Genomic DNA, 14096 nt, shown 5'->3' on the forward strand with positions numbered 1-14096 from the left:
CGGGTGGAGTGGAGATTAAGTTTCCAGGGCTTCCTCTAGGGAAGTGGTTATTCCTTGGGTTTGAATCATATGCCTAGGATTTTCATGGTGTTTGAGGATTAAAACCAGAAAAGGTTATTTATCCCTGGGCAACCACTTTCTTTCAAAGCAGGAATCTGCCTAAGGTACTGAAAATACACCCCGATCAAATAAGGATGGTGGTGTCTGATTAGTCTGCTCTGCTTTCTCTTTTAAATGAGAAGAGAAATATTTTGTGTTGTTTTCAGAAGCGTAAGAACTTTGTGATTTTTTTTTTCCCTCAAAAGTAGAATAGCCATGAGGAATTTTTCACCCTCTGGCGAGAGCCTCATAGGAACAGTACCTGTGGTTCAAAAATCATGAAAGATTGAATTTTCATCAATTAATTAATTCAAAAAAGAATTAACTGTTATTTTTTAATTAAGCATATAATAATAACGGTGATAACAAGAAGAAGAAGAATTGTGATATTTAAGTGCTTACTATATGCCAGGCACTTTTCTAAGCGTTGGGGTGGGGTGCTCTGCACACAGTAAGCGCTCAATAAATACGATTGAATGAATACAAGCAGATGGGATTGGACAGTCCCTGCCCCACATGGGGCTCAGTCTTAATCCCCATTTTACGGATGATGTAACTGAGGCCCAGAGAAGTGAAGCCCAAGGTCACACAGCAGACAAATGCTTACTATGTGTCCTACACTGTCCTAAGCACTGGGATAGATACAAGTTTTGTTTTTGGCTCTTCTGAGAGCCTTCTTTCTTGCAGCTATTTCCTTGGCCTCTTGAAGGGAAGGTTGGTTTTCTTGGTGCTTGGGGTTAATGACCCACTGGCAACTTTTCTTTTCTACTTGAAATTCCTGTTCTGAAGTGAGCTGATTATTCAGGATTTCAGTAATTCTTTAACCAAAATCCAAGTCGCTTTTTTTCTATGAAAATACCTAGTGCGAAGCTCCCGCTCTTTCGATTGCCTTTTATTTGAAAGGGACTTAACGATCAGTTTCCCTTTCTTCTTTTCTTGGTGTTTGAGAGCTTGAAAGAAAAAAGGCCCCCGCTTGGCCAAAATCAATATCCTTTACTCTTTCTCTTTGGATCTGCCCTCAGAAAATATAAGTCTAGATCAAAGGAACTTCTTTTTTGAGGGCAGATGTTTTGGGGAATTTTGTTTTGTTTATTTGTGACCGTCCCGTGTGACCTTGAAACTTCACTAGTGATCCGAGGGATATGCTCCACTCTGGATTGAGCCAAAGCACGCAGGTTAAATCTGGCTTTGTATGGGAGCGGTTTGTAGACCGTAGGCTGAATGTGTCACATCTTTAAAGAGAAGCAAATTCGTACGACGATCATCCAGCACTCATCCCTCCTCTCTCCCAGAAATACACCCCTCCACCCTCCACCCACCCGTAGTGAAAGTCTTGCCCGGAGACCTGTTCGATCCTCTAGATTGTAAACTCTACAATCTAGAGTTGTGAGCAGGGAACTTGTGAGCTGTTGTATTGTACTCTTCAAGCGCTGACTACAGTGCTCTACACACAGAACTCAATAAATACCAGCAGCATGGTGATGCCAGTAGAAGCAGCTGAATCCTAGTGGATTCAGTACAGGCCCGGGAGGCAGAAAGTCATGGGTTCTAATCGCGGCCCACCACTGCTCAGCTGTGTGATCATGGGCAGGTCACTTCACTTCTCTGTGCCTCAGCTCCCTCCTCTGTAAAACGGGGATTAAGACTGTGTGAGCCTCTTGTGGGACAGGGACTGTGTCCAACCTGATTACCGTATGTCTTCCCCAATACTTAATAGTCATTCAAACGTATTTATTGAGCACGCAGAGCACCAAGCACTTGGGAGAGTACAATAGAACCGACGCATTCCCTGCCCACAAGGACAGTCTGGACAGGGAGACAGACATTAATATAAATAAATAAATGGCAGATCTGGACATAAGTGCTGTAGGACTGGGAAGGGAATCTAAGTCCTGGATCAGCTAACCTGGAGGCCAGAGATTGCTCTGGTTTGGAGCAGCACATTCTGGTCCGGTTATGTTGCCGACTTGTACTTCCCAAGCGCTTAGTACAGTGCTCTGCACACAGTAAGTGCTCAATAAATACAAATGAATGAATGAATAAAGGGAGCAAGTCAGGGTGACATAGAAGGGATTGGGAGAAGAGGAAAGGAGGGCTTAGGGAAGGCCTCTTGGAGGAGATGAAGTGCCTGGTGCATAGTAAGTGCTTAACAAATACCATTAAAAAATAAATAAATAAAAGATGAGAATGCGCGGTGGATTTTCTTGCCCTTGTGGCTGGCTTGGAACATAATGTTAGCAGGCAGACAGAGGTGCCACTAAGGAAAAGAAACAGCTTGGCTTAATGGATTGAGCACAGGCCACGGAGTCAGAAGGTCATGGGTTCTAATTCTGGCTCTGCCGCTTGTCTGCTGGGCACCCTTGGGCAAATCCCTTCACTTCTCTAAGCCTCAGTTTCCTCATCTGTAAAATGGGGTTTCACTGTCAGCCCCACGTGGGATAGGGACTGTGCCCAACCTGATTTGCTTGTATCCACCCCAGTACTTAGTACAGCGCCTGGCACATAGCACTAAACAAATTCTTTTAAGAAGCCAGCACAGTTGTGCCCAGAGATACCCAAGCCCACAGCCAGGCCCCAGTTCTCCGCCTCTCTCTGCTCCTCCTACCTCACACTGATTTTTTAAAAGCCCCCCACCGTTCCCTCCTCTCGGCCCCGGGGAGCGGGGCTTTCTGATCCACAAAATCAATAAAACTCTGCCCATTTTGGTGTGGAACTGTACAATATTTGGGAAGATTATTCTATGTGAGTAGGCGGCCAGCGATTAAGCAAAATCGCTCACAAGGTACAAGTGCTTTTGAATAAGTTGGTGTCTTTATCGGCGGCAATTTGGATGTTTTTTTTTCTGGAGATGATATGATGATGATAAGACGTTAGGCACTTGCTTTGATCCAAGCACTGAAATAAGCACTGGGGTAAAGGCAGGATGATCAGGTCGGTCACAGTCCCTGTCCCATGAGGCTCACATGTGTGACCTATCTCTCTCCCGCCTCTCATTCCCTCTCTCGGTGGAGCATATCTGACTGTGTGAATGTGTTTGGCCAACATTGGGGTAGATACAGTACAGTCATATCAGACACAATCCCTGTGCCACATGGGAGGGAGGGAGAACAGGTATCGACTCCACGTTTTACAGCAGAGGAAACTCTTCTTCAAATGCCGTGGTGTCGTTTCCGACACACCTTCTTCAGAGTGTCCCATCTTCTCTCGAGGGAGAACAGGTATCGACTCCACGTTTTACAGCGGAGGAAACTCTTCTTCAAATGCCGTGGAGTCGTTTCCGACACACCTCCTTCAGAGTGTCCCATCTTGTCTCGTAAAGTCATTCTGGTATGTGTATCCATAGAGTTTTCTTGGTAAAGGAGACGAAACTGAGGCACAGAGAAATCTAGTGTCTTGCCCAAGGGCCCACGGCAGGTAAGCGGCGGAGCCGGGATTAGAACTAAGGTCTTGTGACTACCAGTCTTCTAATCCTTCCATTAGGCCATACTGCTATGGCTCCGTCAGTTTCTCCGCCGACTTTATTAGATGATGAACATTCCTCTGGGAAGCTGACGGCAGCATCCCCCCTCTGTAGATTGTAAACTCGTTGGGAACAGGGATTGTGTCTGTTTATTGTTGTATTGTACTCTCCCAAGCACTTAGTGATAATAATAACAGTGATGGTATTTCTTAAATGCTTATTATTTGCCAATCACTGTTCTGTGCACACAGTAAGCACTCAATAAATACAATTGAATGAGTGAATGAATGAACACAGCCTCATCAAACCCCCTAACCAGCTTCACGGGAGGTGAATTTCAAGTCGAATTTCAAAGTGTGGGTTGGTGTTTGGGTCCGTGGAGAACGTGCACTCCCCAAACTCTGTTGCTGCCTGTTTCCAGCTTGAACAGTTTGATTTCAGGAGATGGGGAGCTTTGGGATGTCCCTGGAAATGAGAAGCAGTGTCCCCAGACTCTGCTGCTGCCTGTTTCCGGCTTGAACAGTCTGATTTCGGGAGAAGGAGAGCTTTGGGATGTCCCTGGAAATCAATCAATCGTATTTATTGAGCGCTTACTGTGTGCAGAGCACTGTACTAAGCGCTTGATTGGGAAGTCCAAGTTGGCAACATATGGAGACGGTCCCTACCCAACAGTGGGCTCACAGTCTAGAAGGGGGAGACAGAGAACAAAACGAAACATATTAACAAAATAAAATAAATAGAATAAATATGTACAAATAAAATAGAGTAATAAATGCATACAAACATATATACAGGTGCTGTGGGGAGGGGAAGGAGGTAAGGCGGGGGAATGGGGAGAGGAAGGAGGGGGAAAACTGGAAATCCGTAGTCGGCAGTATTCGAACCTGTGTGGGGAAACCCCAATGGATTTCTAGTCCATCGCCTTAACCACTCGGCCACGACTACTACATAATCAGCTTGTGACCTCCCCAGCGCTTCAAACAGTGCTTTGCACATAGTAAGCGCTTAGTAAATGCCATTATTATTATTCTCGTCTGCTGGGTGACTTTGGGCAAGTCACTTTGCTGTTCTGTGCCTCAGTTCCCTCATCTGTAAAATGGCAATTAAGACTGTGAGCCCCATGCGGGACAGCGACTGTGTCCAACGTGATTAGCTTGTGTCTGCCCCAGTTCTTTGTACAGTATCTGGCACATAATAAGTCCTTAATAAACACAGTAAACAACAGCAGTGAGGAAAAAACTTTCAGGGTGCTGGGGCAGAACTGTGGCTACTTTGCAAGTGTACTTTTGAAGACTAGACAGAGTTTCATCATCATCATCATCAATCGTATTTATTGAGCGCTTACTATGTGCAGAGCACTGTACTAAGCGCTTGGGAAGTACAAATTGGCAACATATAGAGACAGTCCCTACCCAACAGTGGGCTCACAGTCTAAAGGGGGGAGACAGAGGACAAAACCAAACATACTAACAAAATAAAATAAATAGAATAGATATGTACAAATAAATAAATAAATAGAGTAAAAAAATATGTACAAACATATATACATATATACATATTCATGTTGTCCCCAAGCCTGGCCTAGTCCAACCAATCAATCAGTGATATTTGTTGAGCGCCTACTGTGTGCAGAGCACGGGATGAATCCCTTGGGAAAGTACAATGTAACAGAGTTGGTAGACATGTTCCCTGCTGCGTCCCCCTTGGGGTGGGCCATAGGGAAGCCTAGAGAGGTTGGGATTCCGCCCAAGATCAACCCCGTTAGGTTGGATGTATCCCAGTGCATAGCACAATGCTTGGTACATAGTAAGTCCTAAACAAATGCCACAATTATTATTGCTATTAGCATGGATCTGGGATTCAAAAGGACTCGAGAAGCAGCGTGGCTCGGTGGAAAGAGCAGTCACCTACGCATCAGGCAAAAGCTTCTCACTCTTGGCTTCAAGGCTGCCCATCCCCTCGCCCCCTCCTACCTCACCTCCCTTCTTTCCTTCTCCAGCCCAGCCCGCACCCTCCGCTCCTCTGCCACTAATCTCCTCACTGTGCCTCATTCTCACCTGTCCCTCCATCAACCCCCGGCCTACGTCCTCCCCCGGCCCAGAAAGTCCTCCCTCCACACATCCGCCAAGCTAGCTCTCTTCCTCCCTTCAAAGCCCTACTGAGAGCTCACCTCCTCCAGGAAGCCTTCCCAGACTGAGCCCCCTCCTTCCTCTCCCCCTCCTCGCCCTCCCCATCCTCCAGCCCTACCTCCTTCCCCTTCCCACAGCACCTGTATATATGTTTGTACGTATGTATTACTCTATTTATTTTACTTGTACATATTTACTATTCTGTTTATTTTGTTAATATGTTTTGTTTTGTTGTCTGTCTCCCCCTTCTAGATTGTGAGCCTGTTGTTGGGTAGGGACTGTCTCTACATGTTGCCAACTTGTACTTCCCAAGCGCTTAGTACAGTGCTCTGCACACAGTAAGCACTCAATAAGTACGATTGAATGAATGAATGAAAGAGCATGGGCTTTGGAGTCAGAGGTCATGGGTTCAAATCCCTACTCCGCCAATTGTCAGCTGTGTTACTTTGGGCAAGTCACTTAACTTCTCTGTGCCTCAGTTCCCTCAACTGGAAAATGGGGATTAAGACTGTGAGCCCCACATGGGACAACCTGATCACCTTGAATCCCCCCAGTGTTTAGAACAGTGCTTTGCACATAGTAAGCGCTTAACAAATGCCATCATTATTATTATTATTATTATTATCCCAGCCCCACCGCTTGTCTGCTGGGTGACCTTGAGCAAGTCGCTTCATTTCTCCGTGCCTCAGTTCCCTCATCTGGAAAATGGGGATTACGACTGTGAGTCCCATGTGGGACACGGACTGGGTCCAGCCTCATTAGCATGTATCTACCGCAAGGGCTTGACACATAGTAAGCACTTAACAGGTCCCATCACCATTATTATTTATTATTTATCGCACGCTGGGCAGGGTCTCTCTGTGTCCCCTGGGAGGGTCCGAATTTCTGCTCGGTGGTGGGTGAGGGACAGGGGGTGTGTCAGTCGTTGCAGCTTCCATCTTATGCAATTTCCAGTCAGCCTGGGAGAGCCCAGTACAGATCGTATCACTCTGTCCCCTCAGCAGTTACTGCTCACGCAAATCACATGAGCGGCTGCCAGCTTTTCTCCTGGAGGGCGACAGGTGTGTAGGCACACACAAAACATACCTACCTGAACCCCGGAAACGATCGGCAAGCCCACCCCCAGTGCAGCCGAGAAAGACGGATGTTGTGGGAGAGGTTGTTAAATAAGAACGATGGCCTTTACAGAGGCTTTCATTCATTCAGTTGTATTTATTGAGCGCTTACTGTGTGCAGAGCACTGTACTAAGCGCTTGGGAAGTACAAGTTGGCAACATATAGAGGCGGTCCCTACCCAACAGCGGGCTCACAGTCTAGAAGGGGGAGACAGACAACAAAACAAAACATATTCACAAAGTAAAATAAATAGAATAAATATGTACAAATAAAATAAATAGAGTAATAAATACGTACAAATAGGTACATATATACAGGTGCTGTGGGGAGGGGAAGAAGGTAAGGTGAGGAGGGGGAGAAGAAGAAGGGGGCTCAGTCTGGGAAGGCCCCCTGGAGGAGGTGAGCTCTCAGTAGGGCTTTGAAAGGAGGAAGAAAGCTACCTTGGCGGATGTGCTGAGGGAGGGCATTCCAGGACAGTGGGAGGACGTGGGCCGGGGGTCGACGGCGTGACAGGCGAGAACGAGGCACAGTGAGGAGGTTAGCGGCAGAGGAGCGGAGGGTGCGGGCTGGGCTGGAGAAGGACAGAAGGGAGGTGAGGTAGGAGGGGGCGAGGGGATGGATGGACAGCCTGGAAGCCCAAGGTGAGGAGTTTCTGCCTGACGCGTAGGTTGATTGGTAGCCACTGGAGATGTTTGAGGAGGGGAGTAACATGCCCAGAGCGTTTCTGCACAAAAATGATCCAGTGAAGTATGGATTGAAGTGGGGAGAGACAGGAGGATGGGAGATCAGAGAGGAGGCTGGTGCAGTAATCCAGACGGAATAGGATGAGCGATTGAACGAGCAGGGTAGTGGTTTGGATGGAGAGGAAAGGGCGGATCTTGGCAATGTTGCGGAGGTGAGACCGGCAGGTTTTGGTGACAGATTGGATGTGAGGGGTGAACGAGAGAGCAGAGTCGAGGATGACACCAAGGTTGCGGGCTTGTGAGATGGGAAGGATGGAAGTTCTGTCAACAGTGATGGGAAAGTCAGGGAGAGGGCAGGATTTGGGAGGGAAGATAAGGAGTTCAGTCTTGGGAATGTTGAGTTTTAGATGGCGGGCAGACATCCAGATGGAGATGTCCTGAAGGCAGGAGGAGATGCGAGCCTGGAGAGAGAGAGAGCAAGGGCAGAAATGTAGATTTGGGTGTCATCAGCGTAGAGATGATAGTTGAAGCCCGGCCGGGAGTGAATGTACACAGAGAACAGAAGGGGACTGAGAACTGACCCTTAAGGAACCCCTACAGTAAGGGGATGGGAGGGGGAGGAGGAGCCTGCAAAAGAGACTGAGAATGAATGGCCGGAGAGATAAGAGGAGAACCAGGAGAGGACAGAGTCTGTGAAGCCAAGGTTGGATAGCGTGTTGATGAGCAGGGGGTGGTCCACAGTGTCAAAGGCAGCTGAGAGGTCGAGGAGGATTAGGATAGAGTAGGAGCCGTTGGATTTGGCAAGCAGGAGATCATTGGTGACCTTTGAGAGGGCAGTTTCCGTGGAATGTAGGGGACAGAAGCCAGATTGGAGGGGGTCGAGGAGAGAGTTGTCGTTGAGGAATTCAAGGCAGTGTGTGTAGACGACTCGTTCAAGGAGTTTGGAAAGGAATGGTAGGAGGGAGATGGGGCGATAACTAGGAGGTGAGGTGGGGTCAAGAGAGGGTTTTTTTAGGATGGGAGAGACATGGGCATGTTTGAAGGCAGAAGGGAAGGAACCAGTGGAGAGTGAGCGGTTGAAAATGGAAGTTAAGGAGGGGAGAAGGGACGGAGCGAGAGATTTCATAAGATGAGAGGGAATGGGGTCAGAAGCACAGGTGGCCGGAGTAGCATTTGAGAGGAGGGAGGAGATGTCATCTGAAGATACTGCTGGGAAGGATAGGAGAGTAGCGGAGAGGGTTGAGAGCTGGGGGGTTGGAGAAGGGTGGGGAGTGACTTTGGGGAGCTCAGACCTGATGGATTTAATCTTATTCATGAAGTAGGAGGCCAGATCGTTGGGGGTGAGGGAAGGAGGAGGGGGAGGAACAGGGGACCTGAGAAGGGAGTTAAATGTACAGAAGAGCTGACGGGGATGATGGACATGGGCGTCAATAAGGGAGGAGAAATAGTTTTGTCTGAAAGAGGAGGGGGCAGAGTTAAGGCAGGAAACTTGAAATGAGCGAGGTTGGCATGGTGTTTAGGCTTTCGCCAGCAGCGTTCAGCAGCTCGAGCATAAGAGCGAAGGAGGCGGACAGTGGCAGTGATCCAGGGCTGTGGGTTAGTGGTACGAGAGCGGTGAAGGGAAAGGGGAGTGAGGGAGTCAAGGTGAGTAGAGAGGGTAGAGTTGAGTTGTACTCTTCCAAGCGCTTAGTACAGTGCTCTGCATTCAGTAAGTGTTCTATAAATAGCATCGATTGATTGCTAACTGGATCAATTGGATTATACACGAAAGGTCTCGGGTGGCTTGGAATTCTGTTAGGTAGCAGATGGAGGAGGCCAGGTTCCTGAAATCACGCCTCTTTCCCCTCATTTCCACTTGGGTCCCTGAAGTTTTTGAAACAACAGTACACATTTCCCCATCCTGTCCTCCTCGTCCAAGCATGTAATCTTCTTGTAATTCTGCTCTTGTGTTTACTGCCAGTTTGGAAACGGTGCATAATTCATGATAACAATGGTCTATTTTAACTGTGTACCCGCTAACATGATCGGAGAGAGAGTGGATCGCAGCTGTTCTGTGGAAAAGAGAGAGAGAGAGTGTGTGTGTGTGTGTGTGTGTGTGTATGTGTGTGTGTGTGTACACTTGAGCTATGTTTAAGGAAAATAGAATCCTCATTTTCCTCATTTACTTCTTCCTTGGAAATTGCACAACTGTTAGTATCTGTGTTTTACAGTTTTCCGATCTAAATTGTAAGTTAGATTGTATTTACTAATCAAAGTAAGATTACTTACTAATCTAAGATTGTACTTACTTCAATTGTAACTTCGTTCACTCAGTTGTATTTATTGAGCGCTACTTTGTGCCGAGCACTGTACTAAGCGCTTGGAAAGTACAATTTGGCAGCAGATAGAGACAATCCCTACCCAACAACCGGCTCACAGTCTAGAAGGGGTGAGAGAGACCACAAAACAAAACAAGTAGGCATCAATATGATTAGAATTATAGATATGTACACATCATTAATAAAATAAATAGAATAATAAACATGGATAAATATACACAAGTGCTGTGGGGCAGGGAGGGCAGAGCAGAGGGAGGGAGTTGGGGCGATGGGGAGGGGAAGAGGATCGGAGGAAAAGGGGGGTTTCAGTTTGGGAAGGCCTCCTGGAGGAGGCCTTGCAGTTCCTTGCAGGCAAGGGTTGTGTCTGCTAACTCTTGTCAGACTCTTCCAAGAGCTTAGTTCAGTGCTCTTCGCAGAGTAAGTGCTCAGTCGAATACTGTTGATTGATTGACAGACATGTTGATTTAAGAAGATCCGGCTTGGGCCAGATTTTGAGGCGAGGGCTGACGGGACCTTGGCCTCTGAGACGCTTGGCAGCACTGGATTGCTCATAGTGGGCGGGGAACGTGTCTGCCAACTCTGTTCTAGTGTACTCTCCCCTGGCCTGTAATGCCCTCCTTCCACACATCCGCCAAACTAGCTCTCTTCCTCCCTTCAAAGCCCTACTGAGAGCTCACCTCCTCCAGGAGGCCTTCCCAGACTGAGTCCTTTTTTCTCTCCTCCTCCCCATCCCCCCCATCTTCCCCTCCCCACAGCACTTGTATATGTATTTGTACAGATTTATTACTCCATTTATTTTACTTGTACATATTTACTATTCTATTTATTTTGTTAATGATGTGCATATGGCTTTAATTCTATTTGTTCTGACGATTTTGACACCCGTCTACATGTTTTGTTTTGTTGCCTGTCTCCCCCTTCTAGACTGTGAGCCCGTTGTTGGGTAGGGACCATCTCTATCTGTTGCCGACTTGTAGTTCCCAGCGCTTAGTCCAGTGCTCTGCACACAGTAAGCGCTCAATAAATACGATTGAATGAATGAATGAAGCACTTAGTACAGTGCTCTACCCACAGTAAGCGCTCAATAAATACAATTGATTGATTGAGGCTGTGCAGGCCCTACAGACTTGGTTCCCATCGGCCAGGCCCAGCATCTAGACTGTAAACTTGTTGTGGGCAGGGAATGTGTCTGTTATAGTCATATCGTACTCTCCCAAGCACTTAATTCAGTGCTCTGCAGGCAGTAAGCGCTCAATATATAAGATTGACAGATTGAGGCCTGGGTGACTTCAGGAGTGTCTGACCTGTTATAAAACCAAGTCAACCTCTGGCTTGTAATTGAGAAGCAGCTTGGCTGGGTTCCACCACCTGTCTGCTGTGTAATTTTGGGCAAGTCACTTCACTTCTCTGTGCCTCAGTTACCTCATCTGTAAAATGGGGATGAAGACTGTGAGCTCTATGAGGGACAGGAACTGTCTCACCTGACCATCTTGTAGGTTTCCCAGTGTTTAGTACAGCGCCTGGTCCATAGTAAGCACTAAATAAATACCATTATTATTATCGTCGCTATTACTATTATTGGAGACAACAACTGATCCAGTGGATCTTTGTCTGGAAGATTCTCTTGATGGTGCGAACAGTGATGGACCGCGCCCAAATCTCCAGATTGGAAGAAGGCATCTAGATCAGGGAAGTAATCTTAAGCAGGGATATTTATTGAGCGCTTACTCTGTGCCGAGCACCACACTAAAAGCACTTTATTTTAACGGTATGTGTTTAGTGCTTACTATGTTGTCAGGCTCTATACTAAGCGCTGAGGTAAATATAAGCTAATCAGGTTGGACACAGCCAGTGTCCCAAGTGGGGCTCACCGTTGTAATCCCCATTTTACAGTTAAGGGAACTGAGGCTTGGAAAAGTGAAATGACTTGCCCGAGGTCAGTAGACCAGTGGCGGAGCCAGAATTAGAACCCAGGTCCTCTGATTCCCAGGCCCATATTCTTCCCACTAATAATAATAGTCAGTTGTATTTACTGAGCGCTTATGTGCAGAGCACTGTTCTAAGCACATGGCAGAGTAGAATATAGCAATAAACTGCCCACAGTGAATTTACAGTCTAGAGGAGGAGGCATACATTAATAAAAATAAATATGCTGCTTCTCACTTAGGGAGAGTCCAGTAGACCTAATAATAATAATAATAATAATAATGGCATTTGTTAAGTGCTTACTATGTGCAAAGCACTGTTCTAAGCGCTGAGGAGGATACAAGGTGATCAGGTTGTCCCACATGGGGCTCACAGTCTTAATCCCCATTTTACAGATGAGGTAACTGAGGCACAGTAGGCACTATCCCTAGCGTGCAATCTAGTAGGGAAGAGAGAGAGACACGTAAAATAAATTTCAGGTACGGGAAGCAACCGAGCATAAAGATATGGAAGTAACTGCTTTTGGGGGAGAGGATGGGGTGAGTAATCCAGGGTTTAGGAGGTGAGAACCCAAGTGCCTAGGTAATGAGATAGGGAGGGGAAATTGAGCAGAGAGAAGAGAGGTTAGTCAGTGAAGGCCTCCTGGAGGAGGTGTGATTTCAGTAAGGCTTTGAGGATGGGGAGAGCGGGTGTGGAGGGGTAGGGAATGCCAGGCAGAAGGAAGGGCGCGAGCGCAGGGTAGACAGCGAGACAGACGAGAGCGAGGCTCAGGGAGGAGGTGGGCATCAGACGAGCGAAATGTTTGGCCTGGGTTGGAGTGAGGGAAGAGTGAGAAGAAGGGAAGCAGCATGGCGTAGTGGAAAGACCTTGGGCCTGGGAGCCTAGTTCTGGCTCCACTACTTGTCTAACGAGTGACCTCAGGCAAGTCACTTCAATTCTCTGTGCCTCAGTCCCTCATCTGTAAAATGGGAATTAAATTCATTCATTCAGTCGTATTGAGTGCTTACTGTGTGCAGAGTGCTGTACTAAGCAGTTGGAAAGTATGATTCGGCAACAGATAGAGACAATGGGCTTACAGTCTAGAAGGGGGAAACAGACAACTAAACTAAATAAGTAGACAGGCTACCCAACAGTGGGCTCACAGTCTAGGAGGGGGAGGCAGACAGCTAAACAAAATAAGTAGACAGGCAAATTAAAGCTGGAAGCCCCATGTGGGACACAGACTACATCCAGCCTGATCTTGTATCTACCTCAGCGCTTAGTAGAGTGCCTGGCACAAAGTAAGGACTTAACAAACGCCATTTTTTTTTAAAAAAAAAAGGTTCACCAACTGCCCATCTACATAGGTCCTGGGCAATTCACCAGTTGATTACAATTAATCAGTCAATGGCATTTATTGAGCGTGGCTCAGTGGAAAGAACCCGGGCTTTGGAGTCAGAGGTCATAGGTTCAAATCCCAGCTCTGCCAATTGTCAGCTGTGTGACTTTGGGCAAGTCACTTAACTTCTCTGTGCCTCAGTTCCCTCATCTGTAAAATGGGGATGAAGACTGTGAGCCCCATGTGGGACAACCCGATCACCTTGTGTCCCCCAGCGCTTAGAACAGTACTTTGCACATAGTAAGCACTTAACAAATGCCATCGTTATTATTATTATTATTACTGTGAGGGGAACACCGTACTAAGTGCTTGGGAGAGTTCAATATAATGGTGTTGGTAGGCACACTCCCTTCCTACAGTCAATCAGTGGCATTTATTGAGCACTTCTTGTAGACTGTGAGCCCACTGTTGGGTAGGGACTGTCTCTATATGTTGCCAACTTGTACTTCCCAAGCGCTTAGTACAGTGCTCTGCACACAGTAAGCGCTCAATAAATACGATTGATGATGATGCAGAGCACTGTACGAAGCTCTAAGGAGAGTCCAGGATAGCAGAGTTGATAGACACATTCCCTGGCCACAATCAAGCAATGGTATTTATTGAGCGCCTCCTCTGTGCGGAGCACTGTACTAAGCGCCAGTCGGTGGAGAGCATCGGAGTAGCTCGGCTTCCCGGGTCGGGGAGAGTCTTGGTGGTGAACGTGTCTCCGCCGTCTGCTCAGGACCAACCTGGAAGCGCTCCAGAAGAAGCTGGAAGAACTGGAGCTGGACGAGCAGCAGCGCAAACGACTGGAGGCTTTCCTCACCCAGAAACAGAAAGTCGGGGAACTCAAGGATGACGACTTCGAGAAAATCAGCGAGCTGGGAGCCGGGAACGGCGGGGTGGTGTTCAAAGTCTCCCACAAGCCCTCTGGGCTCATCATGGCCCGAAAGGTGAGGCTTTGAAGCCATTTAAGGACCCAGAAGAAGGGGGTGAGGGGGCGCATCA

The 14096-nt window shown here is 47.4% G+C and overlaps 1 protein-coding gene and 1 non-coding gene across 2 annotated transcripts in view; one reads left to right on the forward strand and one right to left on the reverse strand.

Annotated features, from left to right (window-relative positions):
- Positions 1-14096, forward strand: part of MAP2K1 (mitogen-activated protein kinase kinase 1) — a 78623-nt gene that overhangs the window by 26706 nt on the left and 37821 nt on the right. Inside the window, exon 2 of the mRNA XM_038767441.1 lies at positions 13831-14041. Within this exon, the coding sequence (XP_038623369.1) occupies positions 13831-14041 (211 nt within the window). The remainder of the gene's footprint in view (positions 1-13830; positions 14042-14096) is intronic.
- TRNAS-AGA lies at positions 4423-4504 on the reverse strand. Its single transcript has one exon. It is a non-coding gene; the product is annotated as a tRNA-Ser (tRNA).

Source organism: Tachyglossus aculeatus, chromosome 26 (assembly GCF_015852505.1).
Source record: "Tachyglossus aculeatus isolate mTacAcu1 chromosome 26, mTacAcu1.pri, whole genome shotgun sequence".
In the NCBI taxonomy this organism is placed as follows: Eukaryota; Metazoa; Chordata; class Mammalia; order Monotremata; family Tachyglossidae; genus Tachyglossus; species Tachyglossus aculeatus.